The following is a 13111-nucleotide window of genomic DNA, read 5'->3' on the forward strand; positions in this document are numbered from 1 at the left end:
AGACGAAGCATGAAAGAGTCTGTCTACATTATCATTTACTGTCTAGCCACTTCGAAGTGCTCACCCAGCACGATATCAACGGCCTGTTCGGCGATTGCGTAGACCGGTACCTGGTAATGAGCCGCAAGAGGCTTTGGAATGACACTCGCATCAGCTACACGCAAGTTCTTGACCCCAGACACCCTCAGCGATCCATCAACAACGGTCCCCATCGCTGCTGTCCCTGCAGGATGATAGGTGGTACTCGCGCCCATCTTGAGTCTCGCGTCGATTTCTTCGTCAGACTTCCCCGGATAGCCTGGCGGAATGTGTTCGTATTCGACAAGCATCTTACCCTCAGCTGTATCCAACATCAGCTCGGATTGCATACGGAAACCCTCGCGCAAGACGTAGCGATCTGCTTCCGTAGCGCAGTAGTTTGGGTCGATGATAGGATTCGCTGACGGGTCAGACGATGCAAGCGTCACCGAGCCTCGCGACGTCGGAAGACAGCCCATGAAAAAGGTCATGATGGATGATCCGTCCATCGGGATACTAAGACCCTGCGCTTCTGCTCCGACGGCAATGTACATGAGAAGCATCTCGAGGTGAGTGCGTGGGCCCTTGAGCAGTGGGTGGTTATCAGATACCGGGCCCTCATCGCGCTCGATGGCTGCCTTCAGTGTCCCGACTTGGTGTATAGGCGCGCGAACCAAGAAGTCTACCGGCCCCCCTCTGTCGTAATTTAGACCACCGAAGAGCGGCGAGCCGATCGCTAGACCCTTCTCTGGGTTTCGCAGCTTCCAATAACGGTACATCATCAGATGATCATGCAGATTCTGGCCGACGGCTGGGAGGTTGGACACAACTGGAATGTTGTGCTGCGCTAGCTGGGAAGGCTCTCCAATGCCAGAGAGCATCAAGACTTGGGGCGTTCGGTAGGCGCCCGCGGTTATGACGACTTGGCCGCCTTCGTTAAGATCAATGCGTTCGCCATCTGTGAGCTCGACGCCGACTGCCGTATTCGTATCGTCGAATAGCACACGCCGGACGATGGTTGATGTGCGCACTTGGACACCGTGAAGCGGGTACACGGAGTGCGCCATCTGCCGTTTGCCGTCCTGGAAGTTCTCAACGAGATCGCTGATGCCTTGAGGACGGCCGTCGTTCAGGTCATGAATATGTGGTATGTCGAGGTTCGACCAAAGCTTATGGACGGTTTCGCGCAATGGGTATATACGGCCGGTAGAGGTGACGGATGCCGTGTGCACCGGACCGTCGTGCCCATGCTGCGAGGGATCCGCATCGGGGTCGAAGTGCCTTTCCGTGCGCTTGAAGTATGGCAATAGGCCGTCGTAGCTCCATCGCGGATCGTCAACATCGCGTGCCCACTCGTCATAGTCCTGCGCATCGCCTCGAATCCATCCACCTAACACAGTCAGCTGGTCGCGCGCACCTGCAGTCACCATGTGTACCGTTGTTGATAACGCTGCCGCCGCCAAGGCCTCTAAAGCCTACATTTCGCTTGGGCTTCCCATCGAGATGCTCTTGAGGTGCTGTAGAGTAGTTGTAGTCGTACTGGGAGAAGTGGAGGTTCGCGGCCGCGGCTGGTATGGTAACATGTGGATTCCCAGTAGGATCGGGACCGGCTTCAATGAGTACAATGGATAGCGATGGCTTCCTCTCGTGCAGACGCGAAGCGACTACGGTGCCAGCGATTCCGCCGCCTACGATGATGACGTCGGCCATTGCAGACTCAGCTTGTCCACAGTGCGAGGAAGCGGGTCGGAAATGCCACTGAATCAGCTATATATACGGTGTAGCTCGCATTATAGCACTTGAAATAGGCGGGGCGTATGGGCGTATGGGCGTATGCAGTCAGCCGCAGCGATCCAATCATACATTCCGTTGTCACGGCGTAGCCCACATCGATGTGCACGACAGGCCAAGAGACATTGGTCAGCCGATCCATCGGTATCTTCTAACAGCCTGTTATCATATCCATCGCCCTTCCTTGTCCGCGGCTTCGGCCGGTACTACGATGTTGTGTAGGAGGATCGGCCGGTCAGGTACGCTGAGACCAAAGACGGGACGTGTGTATCGCGGAGGGCGGTGAAGTGTCGGTACACGAGACATCGCGTGATGTGAAGTATAGGACTTTGCTCGCATGTGCCGCTTCGAAGTTGATTGCCCTTACTATGTGTTCACAAAGTCAGCAAACAGCTGAGCAATAAGAGTGAGTGTCTTGAGCTGGAACGACGTGTCAGCGTCCCACGCGCGGGCAGCGGATACCATGCCGTCGATGTTTTACTGGTAATTGCCCGACTTCCTCTGCGGCCTGGTCCAATAGTGTCCATGTTGGCAAGGGGGCTTAAGTTGCTGTGCGGTAGAGGTACCAGGTGTGCTATCGGAATTATGCCTGAGGCAACCGCAAGATCCCTATTGCTCTGGCTGAAGGTTTGAATCGCGTCGGAGTAACATTGTGGAAGCCGTGTGCCGTCTCAGGTCTGGGTGGCATTGACATGCAGGGCGACTGTGTTCGTGTTGAGAGCGACACAATGTTTGACTAGCCGGATGACGCATCGGAGCTACATAACGCCGCGCCGCGTGTTCTGCCAGGCACACGCTACCCCGTCAACACCTCATCTTCATCCCCCCATCCAGCTCCTCTTCAAGGAGAACGACGATCGAGTATCCATAATAGCTGTCGGTACCTTCACAAAATAACGCTGTGGTCGAGTGTTCATGCGCGTGACGTTCGCGTCCTCAACTTGCGCAGTCGGGAACGCGACCCAGGCTTGAGCTCCGACGATACCGCGTAGCGCATGCTTCGCTCGGTACACTCTCGATATCGAATACAAAGCCCGCTGCGTACTTCGCTGTCTCGAAAACGCAGCTTGTCCGCAAGAATGTCCCGATACAAAGTCCGGCTCAGAACGACGTCCATTCTCTTCTAGGTTTCACCAGGTTTAAAGTCCATCAAAGCGGGTATCAAGGGCGTGCAGGGCATCACGCACGTTGCAGCCAACGCCAATCCCCCTCCCAAGCTTCCTGAGAGCTATGGGCTTAGACAACGTCGCATGGGTCCCGTAAACTGCAGCCGCGTCATTGCGATTATGTTCAGGCTCGACCGTGAGTAGCAATATACGCCGTACACTCGATACGGACCACCGACCATGATCCATGACAGACCCACATGGCCGCGGCAGTGCTGGTGCTGGGTCGGTGAAACGTGAACGGATCTTCCCGAGCCCATATTCGGATTTCGATGGCGCTAAACTAGAACGCTGGTTAGTCAGCGTATCCGTATTCAACGCTTCAAGACCCTCTCGCCGCTATCCGTATTCCCGCCTCCACGTATTTCTTTTCATCGTCCTTTCGCCAATTACGTCGCATTCGCCAAAGTCCGCCATGGCTCCGCGTAAGGTTCTGAGAAGATCGCATCGCAAATCTAGGAACGGTTGTCAAGAGTGCAAGAGACGCCACATCAAGGTACGCGACGGCATCGTGAGCGCGGGTACCTGCATCTGCTCGCGTAGCATTAGGGAATAAACCATACTGATCGTTCTAGTGCGATGAGGCGCAGCCCACGTGCGAGAATTGCGCGCGCGATGATCGTACATGCACGTACTCAAGGCCACCAGACCCATCTCAACGCGCGGTATCCAGCCAATCGCCATACGCGGTTCCCGAGACCACATCAGGATCTTACTTCGGAACTCCAACGTCGCATGGCGTGCCGAGTACTGTGGAACACAGCAGTACGGTGTCACCAGCCGTGACGTCTTCCGTGGACCTGTCTTTCCTCTCTCCGGCGGCGTCGTCACCGCATGGCTCGGACCTCTCTTTCAGCTTGCGACATATGCAGTTGCTCAGCCACTTCATCTACGAGACGTTGCCAAGCCTCGCAGAAACAGGGTCGATAGACGACACGCAAGCACGTGCTCTTATGCCAGCGATTCTGTCAGAGCCATATGCCATGTACCAAGTTCTGGCCCTCTCCGCCATGCACATGAGCTACCAACACCCTGAAGAAGCAGACCGACATCGCGAGGAGGCTAGAGCTCTCCAAACTCAGGCGTTATGCACCTTCAATAGTGCACATATCGAAGTCACGCCAGATAACCTTGTGTCTATCATGTCATTCTCCACCATGACTGGCTTGCACGCCCTTTCAGAAGTCGCTGGGAATGCCGAAGTGGGACCGGGTGGAGTCCTGGATGGATTCGTCACGTACATGAACTTGCATCGAGGAGTTCGAGCCATCATATCGCAATCCTGGGGATTCTTGAACCAGACCAGCGTTGCTCCTCTTTTCGAGCGAAGCACGAGTGCCATTCATCATGCCATATGTTCGAACGGACAAACAGCAGTAGCAGTGGCGGAGCGCCTGTCAAACTTACTGGACCATGCGGATATGAGCGAGGAATCTCGACAGACTTGCAGTGTGGCTGCATCTGAGCTGACAGTCGTATACCAGACAGAGCCTGACGTGGAAAAGCCGTCAAATCAGCCGCCTGGAACTGGTTTAATCTGGGTGTTTCCAATTAATCTCTCGAGCGAGTTTACGGCACTTTTGTCTATGCGCAAACCGGAAGCGCTCATTATTCTGGCCCACTACGCGGTTCTTTTGCATCGTAGACGCCGGGTGTGGCTGGTCGGCAACGTCGGCAGAGTACTAATCGAAGAGATTTCGAGATTCTTGGGCAGCTTCTGGAAAACTTGGCTCGACTGGCCGAACGAGGTACTTTTGCAACCCTAGCGCGATACGTAGCCAACCAGCGAATACGTCGTATACCATGACTCGTATTCGTCCCCATCCACGCATCGACCACCAAGCGGACTCGCCTGTCGTACCAGAGTACCTACAGTAGGCATCTCGGCGAGAGCTGTTGTATCATGTCGCTACTTATATGATCAATGTCGCGATCGTTCCAACTCACCATCCGACCACAGTCTCTCGTTCCACAATACAACACGATGCAGAACCTCACCGTCCCATTCTCTGCCTGCAATGCCAGCTCTATCCCGTACCCCGTCGTCTTTGGCGCCAATGTCACGGGTCTCACCGCTGCGCTCGTCCAAAACTACACGGGAGCTTTCGACACGTCCACCAACAAGCCTTCTCCCGCCGCGCTCGGCCTCGACTTCTGCAACGTGACCGTAACGTACACCCACGAAGGCCAGAACGACAACATCAATGTAGAGACATGGCTCCCAATCGATAACTGGAACGAACGACTGCAGGCCGTCGGAGGCGGAGGCTGGGTTGCTGGCCGGTTCACTATATCCTACGTTTTCATGGACGAAGCCATAGGCGAGGGCTATGTGGCTTCAACAACAGACGCCGGCCTGGGCTCGTCACCTATTCCTGATCCGTGGGCGCTGAACAGCCCTGGCAATGTCAATTTGTATGCGATACAGAACCTCGCCTCCAAGTCTCTCCACGACCAGTCTTTCATCGCCAAAGACGTCGCCAAGTCCTTCTACGGACAAGCCCCGAAGTATTCCTACTGGAACGGATGCTCCCAAGGTGGTCGCCAGGGGTTCATGCTCGCTCAGCGCTACCCTGAGGCGTACGACGGCATCAATGCAGGAGCGGCTGCGATCAACTGGAATGAGTTGTTCTTCAACGCTGCATGGGCGCAAGTCATGATGTCAATGACAAACCAATTCCCGACGAAGTGTGAGCTTGACGCCATCACCTCGGCTGCTGTCGCCGCTTGCGACCCTCTCGACGGCGTTGTTGACGGTCTCGTTTCCGACCCGGAGAAGTGCTTCTTCGACCCATTCACGATAGTTGGCAGCGTTCACAACTGCACATCTACCGGAAAGGCTGTCACGATCAGCGAAGGAGCCGCGGTCATTGCGAACGCTACATGGGAAGGCCCCCGGGGACCTGACGGCGAGTTCATCTGGTACGGCGTTGACTACGCAAGCGATCTCACCGGCAGCGATGGCATGGACGGTACCCCTTTCCGGGTCGCTCTTGCGACAACAACCTGCAATGCCAATGGTACATGCACCGGGTCTCCGTCGGGCCTTGGTGAGAATTGGTTGAAGTTCTTCGTCAAGAAAGACCCCGAGTGGAACTACACGCAGATCAGCTCAGTGGAGGAGTACACGCGTATGTTCAAGTCATCAGTCCAGGAGTGGTCTTCCATCATCGAGACGGCGGACGCAGACCTTTCGGAGTACCGCAAGGCTGGTGGCAAGCTCATGACATTCCACGGCTTGGTAAGTTCTCCATCCGCTACGCCTTTACTCTTGACACCCGACTAACTTCTTCTCCAGGCCGACAATATCATCCCGCACAAGGCGACCGACAACTACTACAACCGCGTGAAGGACCTTGACGCCAACGTCGACGACTTCTTCCGCTACTACCAAGTCCCTGGCCTCGGACATTGCAATGGTGGCGCTGCCGGCGGCAAGCCTCCCGCCACGTTCCATGCGCTCGTCGACTGGGTCGAGAAGGACGTCGTGCCGCAGACCTTGCCCGTGAGCTTCAACGATACGAAGGGAACCCAATTCGACAGGTTCCTGTGCCCGTACCCGCAGAAGACACGACTCATCTCGAAGGACAGCGATGCGACAAAGCCGGAGTCGTATAAGTGCGCTGTTTGAGCTTGCGACAATGCGACGGTAGTAACAGCGCGAGGGCCGCGACGATGCGTATATAGAAGCAGCTTTGTTGTTCGTTTCGGCGATTCGCTCGCGGGATAGATAGAGATGGCGTTCGCTTTCGATGTTGTAATAATTCAAAACCTTTGCCTTTCTGCACGATATCTTTGCGCAAGCTCTTCGCACACGTTCTCCGCGCGAGTTCTTTGAATAAGCTCTTTGCAGAAGTTTTAACGTGATTAAATAGTAAGTTATAGTAGCTCTTTTCTGTTTTGTGTCTAGATACGCATAGAACGTACTCTAGTGCACTAACCTAATTGTTTGTTAGTACTATTAGTACGCGCAGCCTAAGAGGTAGGTATTCTTAGTATTCTTAGAATCTTTATTATTAAGTGTCTAATAGATACCTAAGTATAGAAAGTAGATTAAGACGTAACTAATACTTATATTAATATTTATAAAGTAAATCTTATTTATATAGTAATTATTATTATAGTTTAGAGTTTTATAAGTAGTTTATATATTTACTCTATAAGTATATAAACTTTATAGAGTAGAGCTTCTACTCTATACTATAATAATATTATAATTTAATATTAACTTATCTATCTAATTTTAATATAACTTTTATATATTATTATAGTCTTTAAATTATACTAGTAACTCTAGCGTAATAGACTAGATTAGTTTTTAGTAACTTTTAGAGACGCGTAATTAATAATTAAGTACTATATTCTACTATTAATACATTAGCTATTACTCTAAATACTATAGTATTCTAGAATAAAACTTCTTTAGACTAGATTACTAAGACTAGTTAGAAAATAACTTCTAAGCTTACTTCTAAGCTAGCTATTATAGCTATATAGTTTCTATTCTTATTACTAATTACTAGTAGTAGTAAAGCTTTTATAAATATACTTTTATATACTATATCTACTATATTCTCTAGCGCGTATACTCTTAGTAGTAGTAGTAGTAGTAGCTATAATAGTAGTATTCTTAGTAGTTTTACTAACTCTTATACTTCTACTTCTATATTAATATAGTAGATCTAAGCGTTAGATACTACTATAAGTAGTAGCTTAATTTTTACTTTATTTTTCTTTTACTTATATAGTAATATAAATCTATATAAAGCTAGTAATCTAGATATATTTAGCTCTTTTAAGAATATAGTATAGACTTAGAGATTAGATTTAGAAAAAAATCTAACTTTTTTATATTTTTTCTATATTAATAAACTAGATTTATAGCTTATATACTATATAAAAGTTATTAAAAAGATAAAGTAAATATTTACTTAGAAAAGTTAAATTAAAAAAAGTCTATACTTTTTGCTAAGACTTTTTATTAACCTAGGTTAATAAAAAGTCTTAGCATTTTTTTTATATTTTACTTCTCTAAGTAAATATTTACTTTATCTTTCTAATAACTTTTATATAGTATATAAGCTATAAATCTAGTTTACTTATATATTATTATAATATATTTAAAGTATAAGAATATTACTTCTAGTATAAAAGATATAAGTATAAAAGTTATTATCTAAGTTTTTTATAAAAGATTTAATTAACTACTACTTATTTCTAGTATACTAAAGCTTTATATTAGATATACTACTTAGTAATAGTACTACTATTAAGTAAGTAATATAGTAGAGATTACTTATTTTCTACTAATACTTATCTATCTATAGAAAGAAGTTATTTATAATTCTTTATTTTTCTATACTATTATATAACTTACTTTAATATATTAGCTAGAATAATATTATATTATAGTACTACTCTATATAACTAATATATATTATAGTTTCTTTTATAAAACTATATAACTATAGTACACTACTATAATATTCTATTCTACTTTTAAATAGAAGATATTACTATATTTTATCTTACTACTATACTATAGAACTATTTAATGCTATAGTAAAATACTAACTTATAACTCTAACTATATTAGAACGTACAATACCTAGCAGAAACTAAGCGTAGAATAGCCCGTACGTAATAAATTTAGTTTAGAAACTAAGTGTAGTAATCTAAGAACTAAGTGTGCTAGTTTAAGAACTAAGCGTACTAGCTTAAGAACTAAGCGTACTAGTTTAAGAACTAGAGGTAGAGATTTAAGAACTAAGCGTGCTAGTTTAAGAACTAGAGGTAGAGGTTTAAGAACTAAGTGTGCTAGTTTAAGAACTAGAGGTAAGAGTGTAAGAATATAAGAAACTAAGAATCTATTTAGAGCTTAAGAACTAAGTAAAGCTGTCTAAGAACTATACTAATCTTAGTATCTAATTCTAGATAAAATAGCCTTTACGCAGATAGGTAGTAGGCGTACTACTAAAGAGTAACTGTTGCCCTTACTTAATTCTCTTCTTCTTTTCTAGTACTACTATGTTTTGTGTATTACTCTTCTACTAATACTACTCTTTTATCTTCTCTTATATATTTAGTTCTCTACTTTTCTATTCTTTACTTTAACCTTTCTCTAAGTTACTAACTTTAGTAACTGTACCTCTTGTCTAGCTATTAGAAAAGTATAGAACACTACGCGTTATAGATATATACTTACCTTATTAAAAGCGCTAATAGCTTTATTATTAAGTCTATTCTATTTAACTACTCTAGAAACCTAAAGTTATCTAGTAGAGGCTTCTCTTGTACGCAGGCGAGTAGTAATAGCTCTATCTAGAGTGCTATTACCTAAGCATTCTTATTACACGTAGTAACTATTTCTATCTATTATTGTATATAGGTCTACGTTAACCTCTTCTTAATAAAGATATCTAGGTTATTAGAATTTAGTAGTAGGCTAAACACCTCTAGGCTTTCTATTCTTATCTTTATTATATTCTATCTTTACCTATAATCTAGTCTTTCTCTAAACTTCTTCTAGAGCACTAGGTCTAACTTCTTTATTAGCTCTCTGCTAAGTTTCTTTAACTACGTACTTACAAAAAGTACTTTCTTAGCAAGTAAGTTATACTAAACTCTGCGCTATTCTATGCTATGTTTTTATAATCTAATTTTTGCGTCTAGGCGCTTAAACTTCTTATAGAAGAGGTCTAACTTATACTATTTTCTTATTTAACTAGCTAGAGTGTTAACTTCTATTTTGTTAAGCTTAAAGTACTTATTCTAGAACCTAGCTGCCTTATTATTCTCTAATCTAGTAGCTACGCTGCCTAGCATACTATTTTCTACCTACAAAGATTATTATATTATAACTAGAAGATATTAGGCTATATAATTATAAAGCTCTTTTCTATAATAAGCCTGTCTTTTCTATATAGCTAGAGTTACTGCCTAGTTCTTAAATACGTTAAAACTCTCTACTACCTCTACCTAGAATATTATTTAAGCGCTAAGTAATACGCCTACTTTAGAAAGGCTTATAATATAAGATTAATACTTTAATTCTTTATTGCTTACTGCAACTATACTCTTAGCTTCTTTCTAGTTCTACGTGCTTACTATAGAATAGACTAGGTTTATATTTATCTTATCTACTAATACTTTATTTGCTTATCTAGTAGTTAATTTCTATTTTTACTTTAATCTAGTTGCTAGCGCGTTAGACTTCTGTAAAGCATTCTTCTTCTTATCTAAGCCTATGCTCTTATTAATATGCTTAGACTATATTAGATTATTATAGTTATACTTTATTATTATTAGTAGCGTAGGCCTAGCTAGATATTAGTATATCTATTATAAGGCACGCTCTAGTAATACTGCAACAAAAGTAGTAATAGGTAGAAAGCTATCTAGAATTGTAAGAAAGAATGCAAGATTAAAGAAGTATAACTATATTACTACCTTAGTTATAAGTTAGTAATTATCTTCTTTAGAGTAGTATACAGAATAGAAGCAGGCTTTTAGAGTTTTTAGTATAGTAATTATAATAAGGTTAAAGCTACAGCGTTAGCGTAAAGATATAGAAATATACGTAGTTTAATACTCTACTTTTCTTAGCTATAGTTATAATCTTAGTCTAAATATTATATCTAGATTATATAACTCTTTTTTTTGTTTAAAGCACTAATAATTTATCTAATCTACTACACTAAGCTTCTTTACTAGCACTATATATTATATTACTTAAAGCCTTCTTCTATCTTTATATAAAGCCTAGCTATAGCGTTCTTATCTATAAGGTCTATTACTATGCTGTCTTACTAAGTAGCATTATTACCTACCTTAGCTCGCCTATCTATAGTAAATAACTATCTTCTTCTACACGCTAAACTATGCAAAACAAAGTAGAATTCTAAGCTACAGAATTTGCATAGAATTATAGTAACGTTAAGCTATCTACTTAGGTTATACCTGCTCTTATAAGTCTTACTCTCTACTAATTAGTTAAGTATAAGTAATATAGGTATATATATACAGGCGTCTCTAGTGTTAAGAATATAAAGAAATATCTCTATAACTAGTATAACGTACGCGCTACTAGCGTAAAAGTAGATATATAGATAGAATAGTAGACTATACACTAGCGCGTTGTCTATACGCAGTAGTTTTTTATGCGTATTCTAGAAAGTAGAGATCTAAAGGCGCTATAATATTTTAAGGTTATACTAACTATGCCTCTCTATAGTTATAATAGTTTACTAGTACTTAAAGACTAAGAGAAAGCTACTATTAAAGCTATAGATAATAGTAAAGCTGCAGCAGCCTATAGCTCTACTCTAGAGAGTACTAGCGCAATACTTAAAGAGCTATTTACTTGCTATAAAGCTGCTAAGTAATTCTAAGTCTAACACTATAATAATAAAATTATATAAATCTCTCTTGCACCTAAGTAGTAAACTAACCTATACCTTTAGTATATAAAATTCTAGAAATGCGTATAAGGCCTATTATAGAAGAAGGTACGTTGTTATACTACCCCTCTATTAGAGGTAAAGGCCTACTTTCTATTTAATATAGTTAAAAGTATAATACTTGTATATTAATACGTAGTTACGTGTATATTATAATAAGCGCGTATTTATATTATAGTAGAGAATAAGTAGTATATACCTACCTCTTCTCTTGTGCATTACTAGGCATTTAACCTCTAGTATAGTATTATAGTAGCTAAAATCTTTTAGTTCTTCTTCTAGATATATTTCTAGCGTTATTCTTAGCTAGCTACTCTTCTAGCCTTTACTTCTAATTAGTAAAACGTATAGAATACGCTTGTATTCTATCTTAACAGCGTTCTAGAACCTTTCTCTAAGGTTTCTCTTTACTATTACTAGTATAAATTAGATACCTTAGAGTGTTTATGTTATTCTTTCTAGATATCTTTTCTTAAACAAACTATTATTAAGGATAACTTTAAGTTTACGCTTATTACTTCTCTTGCCTTTCTTACGCTTAATATACAGTAGCCTAGCTTTTAACCTACCTATCTATTTAGCACTAACCTAAGTGTAATTAAGAAGTACGCGCGTTTTGTAGCTTATTAAAAACTCTAGAATAAGATTAGTTTAACGCCCTCTATACTAGTAGAAGTATTAGATAGCCTAGATAATAATAGCAAGCCTAACATGTAGCCTATAGAGGTAGCTATACTAATTAATAAGTAAAATACAGCTACTACTACTATTACAACTACATAGTTAGAGTAGAAGGCGTAGAAAAAGAATAATAGCTTCTGTAGTTAGATTAACTACTACCTAGAAGAGATGTACTACACGCCTATAGCGTAGATAATCTTATCTACTTAGTATATTAGTTAGGCTTAATATAAAGAGACTATTAATACCTTTATTTACTAGAATAGCTCTACTATTACTATAAAGAAGATCTCTACTACGTTTAATAAGTTCTACACTATAGTGTAGTTCTTGTAGTATAAAGCTAAAGACTTAATTCTGCGTCTTACCTTTATAGACAGTCTTATAGATCTTTCTATACTACTATAGAAATCTATAGACTACTACTCTAGTAAGTAATAGCTAGGTTATTTACTATTTATAACGCTAGAGTCTTGTAAGAATATACTTATAAATTTTATTCTACACTAAATAGCGAAGGCTATCTAAGAGAAGAAATATAATAAAATAACATTTTAGTTAGACTAGTATAACTATATTCTTTAGTATAGTAACGTTGTATAAGAGCTTCTAAGCACTTTATTTCTTCTTATATACTTTATAAGTAGATAGCTAGCTTATATAATAGAACTTCTTAGCGCTTAAATAGAGAACTCTATTAATAATAGTCTACGTAATTTCTTTATGTATAAAGGCCTTATTACTATAGTCTTGCGTTACTATAAGAGATATAACTATAACAAATCTCTTAAGATAATCTATTACTATCTACTAGAATAAGTAGGTTTACTTCTTATATAGTACTATAGTTTTATTTACCTATTTTAGTAGATTATTATAGAAGGTTAAACTAAAGAGTAATAAGAAGCCTATTACTACTAGTTCTAGAGTTTGCTACTATAGATAGATATAGATAGAAAATAATTCTCTTATATATAACGCAAGTACAACGCTATT

At 41.6% G+C, this 13111-nt stretch overlaps 2 protein-coding genes across 2 annotated transcripts; one reads left to right on the forward strand and one right to left on the reverse strand.

Moving 5' to 3' along the window:
* Positions 1-35: 35 nt before the first annotated feature.
* Positions 36-1728, reverse strand: J4E83_007018 (uncharacterized protein; the record flags this gene model as incomplete). Its single annotated transcript, XM_049333925.1, has 2 exons — positions 36-1493; positions 1720-1728. The coding sequence occupies 2 exons, from the start codon at positions 1726-1728 to the stop codon at positions 36-38; spliced, it is 1467 nt and encodes a 488-aa protein (XP_049187181.1).
* A 3050-nt stretch (positions 1729-4778) lies between these two features.
* Positions 4779-6261, forward strand: J4E83_007019 (uncharacterized protein; the record flags this gene model as incomplete). Its single annotated transcript, XM_049333926.1, has 3 exons — positions 4779-4785; positions 4842-4849; positions 4936-6261. The coding sequence occupies 3 exons, from the start codon at positions 4779-4781 to the stop codon at positions 6259-6261; spliced, it is 1341 nt and encodes a 446-aa protein (XP_049187182.1).
* Positions 6262-13111: the final 6850 nt, after the last annotated feature.

The sequence above is a fragment of the Alternaria metachromatica genome (genome assembly GCF_023757995.1).
Source record: "Alternaria metachromatica strain BMP 0045 chromosome Unknown scaffold_16, whole genome shotgun sequence".
In the NCBI taxonomy this organism is placed as follows: domain Eukaryota; kingdom Fungi; phylum Ascomycota; class Dothideomycetes; order Pleosporales; family Pleosporaceae; genus Alternaria; species Alternaria metachromatica.